Consider the following 16387-nt stretch of genomic DNA (forward strand, 5'->3'; position numbering starts at 1 on the left):
TGATGCTAGAGCATTTTTTTGGGGGGGGGAATGCCATTCCCTTCATTAGTTCAGAATCACTGATAATGGCAAGTCTGTTAAAACAGTGGTTTGGCTTTCCTGAGGCTATCCATTTTTTTGAGCATAATAGATGGGGCCTAATCTGTCCTGTTTAGCACAATTCTATGTTTTCTTTATTTTAAGGAGTTGTTTTTTGGTGTCTGTAAGTAGCTTATTTGGTTATTATTTGTACTTTGTTAGTAGTAATTATTGTTTAGACACTAGTGGGGACAGAAATGTCATGCCAAGAAATCATAACCTAATATCAGTAACCTAGTTTGATAGGGTCTTGTGGTTGGGTTCACCATATCTGGCAGTTTTCTTTGGAGGATCCCACACTCAATGGTATGCAGGCCCAGTGTTGGCACTTGCTATGAATCATATGCCAAGTACTAAATGTGCTTACCCTCAACTAGTTTATTTTCCTCACACAGTTTGGATCACAGTGCTCACTTTCACCTGTACAAGTTTTTGTGTTTGGTGCCTTAACATAAGTACAGTAAGTGTCCTTGAGGCTGTTAGAATATCAGCTGAGACCTGCATCAGTATTTTCTGCATTGTGCTGTGGCTGAGCATGACTGCATACACTGCCATAAGGGCTCATGGTTCATACCTTAGCATGTAACAGTACCTAGAGAAGAAGTTCTAGTCTGCCATGCAGAGAGATGGTAGCAGTTGGTAAGCTCCTCATATGGGGACTAGTGGAAGGATCACCCCCCCCCCCAGCCCAGTCATCAGCCAGAGAATTGCTATTAAAGGTAAATTGAAGGACCATTTTTAAATATTACTCTAATTTTCGTACAACTTTACGAGAATAATGAGCTTTGCATCAGTATCTGCATATTGAACAGTATGAAGCTTTAATGTCTGGCATTATTGACTGACTGTTCAGTAATTTGCCAGAAAATCCAAACATTTTGCAGGAACAAGGCAAAAATGTGAAGCAAAATTGAAGACATTTTGCAAAAAAGTCTGAACAGGTGAGAAGCATACTTTTAAATGATTTCTTGCAAAAAAAAAAAAAAAAGCCTGTTAACATTATGGAGGACTTCTGTGGCCCCCTCTACCTCCGTCTTCCTATTCCAAACCAAACCAGTGCCAAACAAGGAAGAAGTTTCTTTGCTGCTCAAGGAAAACTCTTAAGTGCCACCCAACCTTGTTCTTCCTGTGCTTGTCAGTTCTCAGAAGAGAATTAAACCACTGACCACATTGTAGCAGACCTGGCTGTGGCCTGGTATGTAAGGTGGGAGGTTTCTCAATTTACCCCAGCTTGAAGAACCATCTGAGAGGAGCATTGGGGCCTAGCCATGGAAATCGCAATGCTCAAGGTCCGTAACTTAGAAAGAGCTTGACTGATTTGAGCAATCTATCTCAGAAAAGCTGTTGGGACAGGGCTGGACTGCTGAAACTTAGGGGCTGCCTCAGCTTACATTCCTCCTCTTTCTACTTCTAAAGGAGACAAAAGAATTGTATCTCATTCTGCTCCACAGTAACTTCTGTAATCATAGCTGGTATTTTCAGTTTTGGATCATGATCTTTCATGGTGTAATACCCCGCTTGCTGCAAGAAACCGAGATGGCATTGGTGGAATGAAGAATATCTTTTGACATGGCAGCATTTGATGTCCATGTATGAGGTCCCTCTGTTCTGCTCTGTGTGAGTATACAACAAAGTGTTGGAATTTGGGCTTTTTTTCATCAGCTGAATTATTTGACACTGTTTTGTTTATGTGGCTGGAGCCTTGTAGAGAAAAGACTTCACTGTGTTACCCTAAATGGTCTACTGGCTTCTGGCTGCCTGTCCCATTGACTGTTGAGACGCATCACTTAACTTGGCGCTTCCTTGACTGCAGTTCCTGAGCTGACTATAAATTATGAAAAGTCCATTTTGACCTCTTCATAGAGGGCTGTCTTTATAGAAAGTGAACTGTAGCCATTCCAGTGCCAACCCAGGTCATGTTGGCATTGACATTCTTGGGGGACAGTTCAGGTTCCAGGTTTGGATCTTGTTTGTCATCTGGGCCTAATGCTACTAAGTCTTTGTGAGGGTTTTGCTGTTGATTGTGAAGTATCATCACCTGTATAGCTTATACAGTTGTGTACCCTTTACTGGCAGTAGATCCTGTCTATGAGCCCTGGAGTGGGGAAGGGGAATAATTCCGGCAAAATGTCTCTGAAGAGCCTTCCCTTCCTGCACCTGAGCCCTTAATAGGTTCATGGGCTAATTGGTGATTATTAGGCTAACAACCCCAGTAGGGCTGTTTAAGCGTAGCCATGTTCCCCAAAATATATCTGACAGGTTTTGATACCCTATGGGTATGCTTCACATTTAGGATGAAGAGGCCCTGTTGCTTTCCACATGGTAAAATGGTTATGGTCTCTACCAATAAAGGCATCTCCATATCAGCCAGTTGGTGCTTTATGCAATATTCCTGGCCCTGAAGGTCTTGAAGATGAAGATTCTTTTAGCACCACTCCTCACTCTGTGAGAAACCCAGTCTGACAATGAAATACCTGAAACGAGGGCATGGATTATACCCCTTCTGCATGCACTTCAGCTGTCTGTGGCCAAGAGAGAGGAGCATCACTTTCAGCAAATTACTTCCACGAGGTCTGAACACACTGTTAGAATCTCTAAAATGCTCATACAGTCCTTTTCTGGAGCTCTTTATTCAGAGACTGTCCTTTGTACATGTAAGATGCATGAAAGTGAGCCAAAGTCTTTTATGTAGAGTTTCTGCTCTTGTGTGTAATGTGGTAACTGAACAGTCTGCATTCTGCTTGCCAGGTCCTGTAATGAGGAGACTGAATGGGTGAAAATCTGGACTTGCATTTATTCAGTTCAAGGTTGCCATTTCTTGGAATTTTCAGAGGTATGGCACTCTTGGAGTTGGTATATATAGGTTCTATGGGAGAGGCTTATCTTCCCCATCAGGTATCTAGGGGGGCTTTCCCTCCTGCAAAATCAAAGTTACAAGGCAGAAAGTAATTATCAATATTCACTCTTCTGTATTTTTAATCTTTTTGGTGTGTTGGGACTTGGCATTGTTGTGTCCTGATATTTTGGTAGGAAACCATGTAGTATTCAGTCTGTATTGGGTAATGAAGTGGCTTCAAGTTGTGCTGCTTGTCTTTGGGGAGAGTTCATTCAGAATACATAGCAAACTTTATCATCTGAGTTTTCCTGAAGTGGGAAACTACAGAAATCAGCCTGTTTACAAGTCAGGGGAATATCTCCCTCCCCATGCCTGCATTTCTTCCCACCACTCCCAGGATATGGCACCCCATTAAAGGTTCAAAAAAGTAAGAACACATTTTATTCTAATTACCCCTTGATGAACAAGAAGAACATTGTTGTCAGTCTGGTTCCTAGCAATGCCGAAAACTTCTGCTGCAAGTCACGGATGTCCCTACAGTTGGAGTAGAAATGTGTTCCCCCTCGGGCCTTTACACTTGATGTAGATCTAGTGCTCTCACTGGACCTGCCAGTGTGTGTCTGTAAAGTTATTAAAATGAGTAAAGAAATGTTTGTTCTGTTGTCTTACCCTTTCACACTGAAACAGATATCAGTCTGGATGGAGCAATACCCTGTTCTGACCCTGACACTTAGTTTTTGGTGGTCTTTGCACATTTACCCCAGGCACATGATTTTGAACCTTTTGTTATTTCCCGCTAATAATCTTGACCTTGTGGAGTGAAGGATTTGGCCTAGCCATGTTCAAGCATTTGCATACAGGAGTATTACAGTACACCTCTGTCCTTTGAAGATCCTATCCCCACTTTTGGGACTTAACCTTCATGATTAACAAACTTGATTGTTGTCTGCTTGCTCAAAAATTTATTTATTGGAACACATTCTTTCTAGCGTCCTGTCTTCTCTTCTCTTTTTTACAGGAGCTTAGAGTTTCAGACACTGTACAGGGAGCCATATTAGGTCTTTCACAAAATTCAGCTACCTCTTTGGATGAACCAGTCCATTAATCCCATTTTGCCTGGCCAGAGCAGAAATCAAAGGGGGAGAGCCTTTCACACTCTAGATATGCACTGTCCGCTCAGGATTTAGATGAAGCAGGTGCATGACTTCAGGCTGAGTGACCAGCTTATTCATTCCTTTTGGTCCAAGGAGAGAGGTGCTCATAATAGCCAAGCTAACCACTTCCAGGTGGATTGCCAACTGTGTGTCATCTTTTTCTATAATGTGGCTGCCAGTTAGAAAATGCTCCATTGGTACAGAAGTTTTAGCTGTGACTACTCCCCAAAGAAACCAAGCTTGATTTGCAGCTTGGCCACTTGGAGAGCTGACTGTGGAGAGATGAGAGCAACTGACTGATGCCGACTTGGTCATCTTGGAATAGAGAAATTGAAAGCCTAAGAGTATTACCTTGAAGAAGGCCCAATAGTGCAACTGTTACGTTTGGGACTCCTGTGGGGGCACAAACTTACCAAGGACTTTGTGTGTGTGTGTGTATATATAGAAGTGTGCACTTTGCACCAGTCCAAGCACTGTATCATGTCTTCCAGCCAACAGGAGAGAAGGGTTTTAGTCATATTTAATAGAAATTTTCACTAAGTATCACTGCTGCTCCTGCGTTTTATTCCCATTGGTCATCTTCAGAAAGTGATATCTCCCAGGATATCTCCACCCCCACCATCTGGCAACCTGGGTGTAAGGGGAAAGTTTGCTAGATGCAGGCTGATGGTCAAAGCAATACAGGGGGCAAAATAAGATACAAGACAAAATGTTATGGTCAAAGCTCATGCCACTCCTGGAGTAGCTGCCTCTAATTCTTGTTAAGAATATCTGCATTACACTGTTCTGTGCTGTGGACTTTTTCCATGTACACCTTCACTAAGCATTACTACTGCTCTATTCTGTTCTCCGTGAATCCAGGAGGGGAGACCAAAATATAGGCAAAAGATTTTAGAGAGGCGACACATGCATGGTGGAGAATGATGTATGTTCAGGGTATGTTTCATATAATGAGTGTCTTTACAAGAAAGATAGAAAGGATGAACAAAAATAGAGATGGTGTTAGCAACTATGGGAAACTGAAAAAGAAAAAAATGGGGCATTTAGGGAAAAATTCGAAAAGAGGTTAAAGATTGTTTCAGTAGGGTAGCAAAGTAATACCAGTTGGCCAGCGGAGGAGGCTGAGATCTAGGTTAATAAGAGGCTATGAATTTAGGGCAGGAAATATATAAGGAGAGTTAGTCGAAGAAACAGAAAAGTAAGGGATTTGGGGTTATTGGAAAAAGAGAGAGAACTCTCATTTTATTGCATGGACCAGCCTAAAAACAGATAATGGGGTTCCTAAAAAAAGAGTAGTTGTGTTATGTGCAATGCATCTACTTATTTATTTGTGAATACATTTGTTAAGTAAGTGAGCTTGTCCAAAAGCCCTTTTTCTGCCATGGCTTCAATCACATACTCAAGTGCCATCATAATTAGAGGAAAATAAATTAATTAAAAGGATAGTCAAAGTGGCATTGGAGAAATATGAGCAAAAAAAGGGTAAAGCCTGGTAGGGATGATGTGGTGGACAACACTGGTAGTTAATAGTGGTAAAGAGTAATGGGTGATTTCCAGATATGTGATGAGTAACAAGATGAGAGTAATGAGGACTGAGTTGGGGACAAGATGGAAAACTTTGAAAAAAGATCAGATAAGAAGATTCGAAATGGAAAGAGATGGTGAATGTGAATAAGGAATTGACAAAAGTAGGGACCTCTGTTGGATCTATCAGACAAGGATTATGCATAATCCGTATTCTACTCCTTTTGAAGTCATCCTGGGAATAGGAAAGGTAAGCGATGTTTGTGATGCAGCACAGAGCAGGAATGACTTTATACTTTGTGGGAATGCCAGTAGTTGTATAGCTTGTGGAAAGAAACAACAGAGGAAAGGGAAGAAACTTTTAAGGAAAGGAAGTGGAAGAGTAGGGGACAACCTGAAGAATTTTTTTTACATTGACCCACAATCCACCTACCCATATGCATCATCCCACCACCCTCTTCCTACATTGTTTCACAAATGCCTTTTTCCCTGTATGCCTCACCCAAGAGAATCCTAGAACCTTTGCCACCAAAGACTTGAAGGATTTATTGCTGGTTATTTTTCATTTGGCTCCAAGAAAACCAGGATGCCTTCTGCTCATCATTGCTCTGTCCAAAGACATGCATCTGGAGCTTTTCTCCCTGGGCCTCTACTGAAAATGGGCTCTGTCCCAGTTGGACTTTCCAGGTAAACAAATGTTAAATAAATAAATTAAACACGGGTGCTGTGTGTAGAACCAAATCCAAGTAACCAGCACAACTGCAAGGAAGAGGGTCTAGTTGGTATGTGCGGTGAACCCTACCAGTTGATCTACTCCACTTGCAGTTGAGCTGTTTATTTGATCTCCCTAATTCTTTACATACAGGAAGTTCAGGATGCTGGCTGCCACACACACACTGCTTTTGATTGGCAGGCATTAGTTCTGCAACATGTACATGCTTGAAACTACTACTGCATTCATCTTCTCCTGGCTAGCTAGAGGTTCCTCTGGTTCATTCTGTAATCTCATAATTTTGCTTTCACAACCTTTCTCTCGCTTATCCTTAGTAAACTGGATCTCAAGTGCTCAAGCATGGTGGCTGTACCAACTCTGTAAGCAAGAGTGGAGAAATCATCTAAAATATAGCACCTTACCTTTGGCACAGAAATGTAGAATGCTGTATCTGTGAATATTAAACATAAGATGTGAAATGGAATAGTAGCAACAATGAATGAGAAAAGGGACATGAGGTACTCGTATCCCATGTCCTAGATCTAGGCAAGGAAAATAGAAAGGAAGCTGGGTGGAATGCTGAGGGGTTTAGTAACACTTAGCAGTAGAGAAATTGTTAATGCCCCTCTTTAAAGGCAGCTTGAGTAAAGCTCCAGATGGAGCATTCTGTGAATTTTGAATGACCGTCTCAGCACAGCAGTATTGCCAAGGAAGAGGCTCCAGAACAGGTATTGGAATAGTCCAAGGTTTACTATGTATATCCTATGAGAAAAGACATAGGGGAGGTATGGGGTACAGCAATTTAGGAATTTCCTAGTGCTTCAGGGAAATGTTTTTATTTATTTAACTGGTTGAATGCACAGGTCCAGGAATCCTTTTCCGTCACAACCCTGGCCCCTTATGCCAAGACATTTATAGTATTATATTAAACAGTAATTGTACATGGTAGTGCAACTGAGTAGCATGTTGAATTAAAAAAAAAACTGTTTAAGAGGAGATCATAATCTCCAATACAAAGTGAGCAGCTCAGGAAATTGTAAAAAAAAGTATTTTTGTTTCACAGAAATGATGGAAGAATACTGAAAGAGTTTTTATGTAGGTTAAAAGATGTTGACTGATTTAAAGAATACACTGAACAAGGCAATCAGTGCAATCCTTATGAGGACTGAGGGTAGTTATAAAGGATGAAGACAGATTGGCTCTGTGGTCCCTAACTAAAATCTGTGAATATTCGTTGTCCTCCAATCCCTGGATGACAGATTTTTCTGTAAGATGTGCATAACATATTAGAGTAATTGTATGATTCTGAATTAATTTTTCACTTAATTGCTTGTTTACTGTACGTTATATCAGTTTTTGTATTAATCATCTGTACTATTGGTAGCGTACGGTGGTGCAGCGGTTAGCATTGTCACCTCACAGCAAGAGGTTCTCTGGTTTCATTCTCGGCTGGGGTGCCTTCTGTGTGGAGTCTGCATGTCCTCCCTGTGGTCGTGTGGGTTTCCTCCGGGTGCTCCGGTTTCCTCCCACATCCCAACAACATGCTGTAGGTGGATTGGACACTATAAATTGTCCCTAGGTGTGAGTGCGTGCATGTGTGTGCCTTCTGTGGAAGGTTGGGCACCGGGCTGGCAACTCGACACCGTAAAAACTCCACTGCCAATCACGAGCGGACATTGATCTGCTGTGGCGACCCCTAACCGGGAAAATGCCGAAAGAAGAAGAAGACTAGTGGTAGCATAGGTTGTGGCTAAAAATGATTCCTGTGACTAGCCTATTTAACTAGATAACAGAGAAAAAAATAACTTTCCATTTTTCTAGATTAATACAGCACAATTACATTTTTCACAGAAGACCCATTCATAACACTACTGGAACAATAGATCTTTGAAAGATGTTTAGTCATCAGGAAGGTGGGGAAGATGAATGTTTTGTGGGATTGCCTTTGTATGCACAAAAAAGACAGAAGGGCATCTTCAGAATCAAAGCCAGAGCGAATACACTAAAAGGGCCAAAAACCATTCATAGAATTTTTAGTCTGCTGAGTGAGCAGTTCTTCATGATGGAGTTGTAACTGTGCATATAACTGTTTATAGGCAGTATGTTACCTGATCGTACATTTCATGTCCTACCTTTTATTAAGATTGTGTTGGAATATTATTACACTGACTGCATTTCTACAGGGTAATACTGTGCTGTCTTTTGCAGGTGTCCTCAATACCATGCTGGCAGTTTATTGGCTGGATCGGTCAGATGATGGCTTTGCTGGATAAACCAGTAGCAGTTGCTGTGCAGCACATATTAGAGGAGATCGCCGAATACTATCCTCAGGCTTTAGACTACCCTTTCATGATCAGCAGTGAAAACTTTTCATTTGAAAATTCTGCATGTGGTCATAAAAACAAGGAGTTTGTAAACAGGTAGATGTATTTAAATTGAATTATCAGTTATATTGATGTTTTGTGCGGCTGTTGTTGCTTAGTACTTGATAACTTGTGTAGTAAGCATGAATTTTACAATTGATGCCTTATACTGTAAAGAACTAAATTGTACATATGTTTGATTTTAATCCAGTATGGGCTTTGTTTACTAATATCATCCTTGCAAATATAAATTTTCCTTCACATTTTTTATATACCCGTGCATCTTTTTTCATGGAATATAAAGCTGTTTTTATACTACTATTTACCATCCAGTGTTTACATGGATTCTTGTTTGATGCTAAGTTTTCCTCCCACTTCAGAGGTATGCTGGTGGTTGTTTTTTTGGTTGGGGGATAGTGAGACTCCAAATGGCCCTTAGGTGTGCCTGCCATGTATGTGTACTCACACATATATGTTTGTGTCTCAGTGCCCTGAAACGGGTTGGCAGTCACACTCCATCCTAAGATTAGAATTTGATTAATCAGGTAATAACATTATTGAATGCTGTCTAAAACTGGGATTAAAGAATGGCTAAAATCAGCAACTGTTCATGCTCAAGTCTTAGTGTTGGGATACTTTAGTGTCTCTGCTGGTGTGTGACATAAGAAGGTGGGATGCATTACCTTACCGAACACCCATTGTCCTGTTTTTGAGGAGTGATTCTTAAAATGAGTTATCATTCATCTAATCAGGACAGGGATAGCAGGTTCTCCAGCGTCTAAAATAGCATACCGGAGATGGGGAAACTCTGGAAGGTGTTGGAGCAGAGTAGGTAAAAACCAGTCCCCAGTTCACAGGTAGTCTGCTTTCGTTCAGAATTTCTGACCTTTTGAGTTGAAGCACACCATCTGAGGTACATACGTACGTATATGCATACATACAAATATTTCAAGCAGGGTATTAATGCCCTTCTAGCCTACCAGTATATACCAGAACAATTGTTTCCATAATAACTGTCCAGACTTCTTAAAAATATCTAAACTAGTACTTGTTTTAAAGTAATTTGGTAGTCTGTTCTATGCATCAGCTGCTCTCTCAGAGAACCAATTAGTGCACTTCTTATTCCTACAGAATTTCTGCATAGATTGTTTGATGGTTCTCTACCACTTTTTGATAACCGCAAATGTTCCCAGAGGTAGCTGTCTCTAAATGCCCTATATACATGAAAAAGATCTCTTAAATATCTGTGTGAGGCACTGTACAAGTTCAGATATTTTAGTCTTTCATAATAACTTAAATTTTCAAATCCATGGATGCCCTTGGTATATTTCTGTTGTACTCCTTCCATTTTGCTCATGCTTGTTTTCTTACAAGGTTTCCATATTGTTATTCCATACTCAAGTTTGTGTCTAATGTAATTAGCAATGACTTCATCATTTCTGATTTCCTAGACTTTATAAATCTTTTTATACAACCTATAATTCTATAGCTGTCATTAACCAGTTTGTTGATATGATTAGAAAAACTTAAAGCTGGATCTACCCATATACTCATGTCCTTAAATGAATCTACAGTTTCAATCACTCTGTGCTATAATAAATATTCACTTTTCAATTTGTCTCCCAGATTTCATGTTTGATGTATTCATCAGCATATTATTCTCCTGTGCCCAAATGGTCAATTTAGTCAAGTTCTTTTACAAGCATGCCTTATCTGCAACACACGTAATCAGTTTACCCAATTTCATGTCATCTGCTTATGGATTGTAGAACACCCAGATCAAAAAGATAGCTATGAAAGATGCAATCTAAACAAGTAATGGGCCTAGGACAGAGCCCTGTGGGGACACCGTGACTGTAACCAAGGATTTCACCTGTCCAGTTGCTGTATGATACTTGCCATGTCCTGTTTGTAAGCCGTGCAGCTATCCATCTTAAGAGTACATCAATGTCTAGTTCTGATTTTATTTATCATTGTTTTGTGCATGGCCCTGTCAAATACTGAAGTTAAATCTATATAAATTAACATCACAGCACAATTTCTCATTCATAACTGCTGTTATATTATTATAGAACATCATGTTACAGGTGGTAATAGATCTATTTTTAACATATGCCTGCTGATATATGGTTTCAAGTCCCAGCTTATCCACTTCAGACAACTTATCCAATATTACCATCTCCATTAGTTTTCCACAACATGAAAGTAGACTTAAGAATCTGTATAACACTGGGTTTGTCCTACTTCCCTTTTCCTTAAAGACAGGTTTAATAAGCACATGTCTACAATCTTGAGGAATGTCCTCATATTTTACAACCTAGTAAATGGATATAATGGTACTATAAGTTCTTGGTGAAGTGTTCTCAGGTTGCCATTACTAATTCTTCTCACCCCTGTGCATTGTTTGGATCCAGTTTGCATAGTTCTTTTTTCAGTATAATCTAATTTGATTGCAGTATCTGAAGTTACTTGGATATCACTAGGACAACTTATTACCCTCTTCGTGGAGCCAAACTGTTTTGCATAATTTTTTGTAAACGTTTCTGTAATTTTTTGTCTCAGAATAATTTTAGAATCTACATGCTGCGGTAGCGTTGTCGCCTCACAGTAAGACGCTGTCCGGTTCGATTCTCAGCTAGAGCTTCTTCTGCATGGAGACATGGGCGTACCTTCGTTGAAGGTTGTGCGTCAGGGCTGGTAACTCGGCATGTAAAGATCAACTACAAATCATTAGGACCGGAGTTCCGCTGTGGCGACCCCTAACCGGGAAAAGCCGAAAGACACAACAACAACAGTTTATCAATTTGTATGTCTTTATTCCTTCCACATCTTATGCATATATTGTGCTCAATATCTTTGTATACATTTTCTTCAAAATTTTCTTGATCTTATTTTACACTATTCTGAATTTTTGTCCAGCTTGTTTATTTCAGTTTTCAAAGTTATAGTTCAATCTGTTTTCCAGTTCTTATATTTCGTCTCTCACCTTAATCAGGTATCTTGTACTTATGGAATATATCCCCATGAGGTTGCACACCTAGATCCTGATGATAAGCATTTTTTTGTACTTAAGCAGTTTCTCTTTCAAAACTTTCCACATTCCTTCTGCAGTTTTTTTCCACTGAATGCATCACTCCAATTAGTTTTATACAGTGACGTTTTTGCTTCCATATAATCTGTTATCAATCTTCTGTGTATTGGTTAAGATTTGTTTGGCAGAGTTATATAGCAACAAATTATCCTTTATAAACCCATGATCATTGCACATCAACTAACATGACATGAAGTAACAGTAATTTCTTTAGGAACACAAACAATGTCTAGTATGTGCCATTCCCTGGTAGGTCTTTTTACAATCTGAAGCACTTGTTTGTGAACATACGATGTGAATAATTTCCTTACTAATGTTGTTGAATCAATGTTATTCCAGTCTGTTTTTGGTAAATTTAAGTCCCCAGCCACTATTATTCTTCACTTCTGTGTTTCATACAAGAAAGTTATGAATTCCTGTAGGTTATCAGCACTTGGCTTTGGTGGTCTGTACACTCCAACAATTACATGTTTCAGGGTTGTCATTACTGTCACAGTTAGTCTATAGTATCACTGTTATTAAACATGCAATAATCACAGGTCTCATAACTATCTTTAATCCCTGTCATAACACCTCCACCTGATTTCTGTTAGAATGTCTGTTGCAGTAAAATCATTTATACCCTGACAGCACTGGTTTCCAGTCATTATTCTTTAACCAGGTTTCACAGACAATGACATCAGTCGTGTGGGAACATAGCAAATTTTCCAATAAAAAACTTTATTATTAATGGGCCTAGCATTAACAACCATCAGAGATGAATCAAATTTTGCTATCTGTGAACTGCTAAATTTTCAACCTGGCAAAAATCCTGCCTTGCTTTTGTCAAATATTGCAAAATATCTGCTGCATAAATTCTCTTCCCTGATCTTGACGAATACATGTCATCCTGTCTGAACACATGTGCCCAAAATTAGGCTTGAATGCTCTGCACATTTACATTTTATAAACATGACATTTTTTCATGTAGTTATTTACCGAAAAAATATTTTCATTCACTGTAACCTGACGCCCCTTTCTATATGTAATTTGTGAAAAGTACATCCTAGCAGTTGTATAAGCTATGCTGTTTAAGAGGGCTGTCAGTTCCTACTAACAGTCAGAGAGTTTTTGTGGTTGAGATCTTTTGTATCAACATGAATAAAAACAGCTCCATACTTACATTAAGATGTACTAAGGCTTGTCTCGCATTCTATATTTTTGCCCTTGGCAAACCTAGCACTGTTCAGTGTTCATGGTCTTCTCTGCAAATTTAAGTTCCTCTAATAATTGAATCTCCAGTTACAAGAATATCTTTTCTGACCAGATCTGAAAAATATTCAACTTCTAATTCAATAATATCTGCTGTCAGTATTACAAAGAAATGATCTTTGTCACCATAAATCTTATTAATCCCACTGTTTTCATTGCGTATTACATTTGCATGCATATAATTCTCATCCAGCTGGCTTTGTACATTCACAGCTTGAGCCATGTTGTCAATATTTGTCTTTCTCGTCTTTTTTTCTTACAGTAATGTTGTTCAGTCTTTCCATGTTCAATTTTGGTTTCTACCTTTTCACCTGCCTCCTTGCCTCTTTTTTCTACCTTCTCTTTGCCTTTTGTTTGTTTCCTGATGGAAAAATGTCATCATTCTCTGAAATCTGTGTTACATAACAGAGCAGTGTCCTTTTTAGTATGTACTCTCTCTACTTTACAGACATTTATCAGTTTCTTTTTCTTCTTTGTTTGTTGTGAACTTTTTCCTTTCTTTCTTTCTAAATGCTGCAAATCCAAAGATTTCTAATTACTTGAATCCAGAATTCAAAAGTTATCAGGGACATTGTCTTGTGTCCTAGGGGTTGAGTGATCTTTACAGACAAGAGACACATCCTTTCCTAAATGTGTTTTATTTGGTCTTTGCGTAGCATTATTTATCTCATCAGTCCAGTCATTAATATATGTAACAACAGTTCTCCAAACTGTGCCAGTTGTATAAATGCAATCGTCATCAGTAAGTCTAGGTTTACTATTAATAATGATAAACAAATCATCCAACTTTTGACATGAGGAACACAGATCACCAGTGTTATCACACATTACCTTTAAATATACATAGCATTTATTACACCGAAATGGTAGTTAAAAGGTCTGATCTTTAACGTACTATTGAGTAGTGGAAGCCAAAAGCTGACAGAATGTGTAGACTTGGGAATTCAATAACTGATCACTGCCTGGATTGGAAAGCTGGTTGGTAGGACTTAGATAACTGGCAAGATGAATGGTTAGATGAGGGACTTCAGCCATTGACAGGAATGGTGAAGGATTTAGGGAGAGACATTGATCACTAGGGCCCACAGTTTTCTGTGGAAAATGTCAAATTCCACGGGATCATTTATAAAGTTCTACGGCTCACCATGGCAAAATAAACAAAGTTCTGTGACATTCACAGTTGTCAATCATTGTGTTATCTTTAAGCAAAGTTACCACCTCAGGAGTAGGCCTATATTACCTTTCATCTGTTATTAACGTATTATTTATTATAAACACAGTTAAGAGAATGTGATACTGATAGTTAGGAATGAAAATTAAATGAAAAATGATTATGAAACAAATGTTTTAATGTAGCCCTGCAACGTCACCAAAAGTATTCTAATGAAAACAAAAACTTAGTTATTAATTATTTATTAGCATCGGTTAAACAATCACTGAGTCAGTTGGCTGAGTTGTTGTAGAAAACTGAACAGTAGGCTTGCAGACTGTCAGTTGAGAGACTCTGGCACAGTGGCGAAAGGACTGATCCATACTTGGAAAATGACCGCTCAACATCAACTGAGGCTACAGGAATAGAAATGTAAGCCTTTGCTAGCATTGCCAGTTTTGGTAGCCTGTCTCCCACTGCATGCCAGAACTTGATGACATCCCTCGGTAAGTCCTGCTCAGTTGCCAGATTGAGATAAATCTGCCATTCATCCGCTGCATTTATGATGTTTGGCACCACAACAAAATCTGCAATGGCCTTTGTCAAAATAGACAGCTGCCGTGAGTCAAATAGTTGAACAGCCTTGAACAACTCGCGGGCAGGCTGCTTGTCTCCTTCAACGTATTCTGACAATTTAGCTACAGCATTTGTCATTGCTGCTTCACAAGCTGCAGTTGCATATGGAAAACCTGGGTTACGCAGCCATGACAAAAGAGCAAAAACAGTAATGAAGATGCCTACAGCACACAGTTCACGACCTTCAAGACATTTCAAAGTGTTTATCAAATGCTTGCGGTGTACAGCCAAGAATTCCAACTCTGCATGCAATACTAGGGAGCGTTCTCCCCTCAGAGTATCCAGTAATTTGCATAGCTGCACTGTAGCCCCTACCTGGGCAGTTTCATTTTCAATGAATGCCTGATAATACTGAACATGTTCCCCATGGTAAAGTGCTGAGCTGAACCAGGTATTCCAGTGAGTGACGACGGGAGTTGGTGGCATTATGTCACTGGCTGAACATACACGAAGGTGAGTCGGATACCGCGCTCATCTGCCAGGTGCTTTTAAAAATATTGCCTTCATACTTGCAACAGAGTTGTCAGTCAATTCCAGTGCAAGACGAAAGTCCTCACCCACAGATAAGTATGAACCCAACAGGTAATATGACAGGCATTGGGCAACAGACCTCGCAAGCCATCATTAAAACACTTCATGTAGGTGGCATTGTCACTGACAAAAGCCAGCATGTTGTTGTAATTGATGCCTGCATTGGTGAGAGTGCGAATTATGGCTTGAGCTACTGAGACGTTATTTACTTTCAGCAAAAATTCTGTATTAACAAGCATTGCCTTGCAACCATCTGCATCAAAGGCATCCAGTGGTTGTAACAGTATATTCACCAAATAGTGCAAATCAACATCACTCGTTTCGTCTGCTATGATTGCAATTTTCCAACCAGCCAAATTGTTAACGAGCTCTGCCTTTAGGGTGCCATATACCTTCGGTACATAATGCTTGTGAAGCCAGTTGGCTCATGGTATGTCACTGCCACCCTTGATGCTGTCTGCAATAAAAGTTTGCAGTCGAGGATTATCCAGCTTTTCTAGTGGAATGTTGGCAGACATAAACGCCTTCACAAGCCCAACAATCAAATCCTCTTTAGCATTGTGCGCTGCCGTCTGCCTTGCTTTGCATCCATTGATTGTAGTTTGCTGTTTAGGAGCGATTCCCAGATCGCAGTCAGCTTTGCGTTTAGCTGCACATTCAGAATGACACACTGACTGCAAGTGGTCAGTGATTGTCTATCTCCGAATGTGATTGACAGTTACGTTGCACATTTTGAACATTAGTAGTCCACTTTCCGCTGCAAAAACTCATGATAAATTCAGAAACGCGACTAGCAGGTGTTACATGCTTTGCACTTTTTGAATGCTTATTCATTTTTACTGAAGTAACACTTAGTACACTAAATATAAACTACAGTACGCCAGTGTCAGCACAAATCCAAGCTTAGTGACTAGGAACTGTTTTACTTCTCTCCTATGCGCCGCCCATCGACAGCTGTATGTTTTGCAAATTCATTCAAATTCCCACGTAAAAGTGAACATTCCGTGACTTAGGACAAATTCCGTGGCTCGGCTCGAAATTCCGCAGCCCGTGGAAAACTG

General features: G+C 39.7%; 1 protein-coding gene across 1 annotated transcript in view; it reads left to right on the forward strand.

The window, feature by feature from the left end:
* The window catches only part of PRKDC (protein kinase, DNA-activated, catalytic subunit), a 4917417-nt gene that overhangs the window by 4439012 nt on the left and 462018 nt on the right, over window positions 1-16387 (forward strand). The window contains exon 69 of the mRNA XM_044065724.1: window positions 8513-8724. Within this exon, the coding sequence (XP_043921659.1) occupies window positions 8513-8724 (212 nt within the window). The remainder of the gene's footprint in view (window positions 1-8512; window positions 8725-16387) is intronic.

The sequence above is a fragment of the Protopterus annectens genome, chromosome 3.part0 (genome assembly GCF_019279795.1).
Source record: "Protopterus annectens isolate FY-2018-M chromosome 3.part0, PAN1.0, whole genome shotgun sequence".
In the NCBI taxonomy this organism is placed as follows: domain Eukaryota; kingdom Metazoa; phylum Chordata; order Ceratodontiformes; family Protopteridae; genus Protopterus; species Protopterus annectens.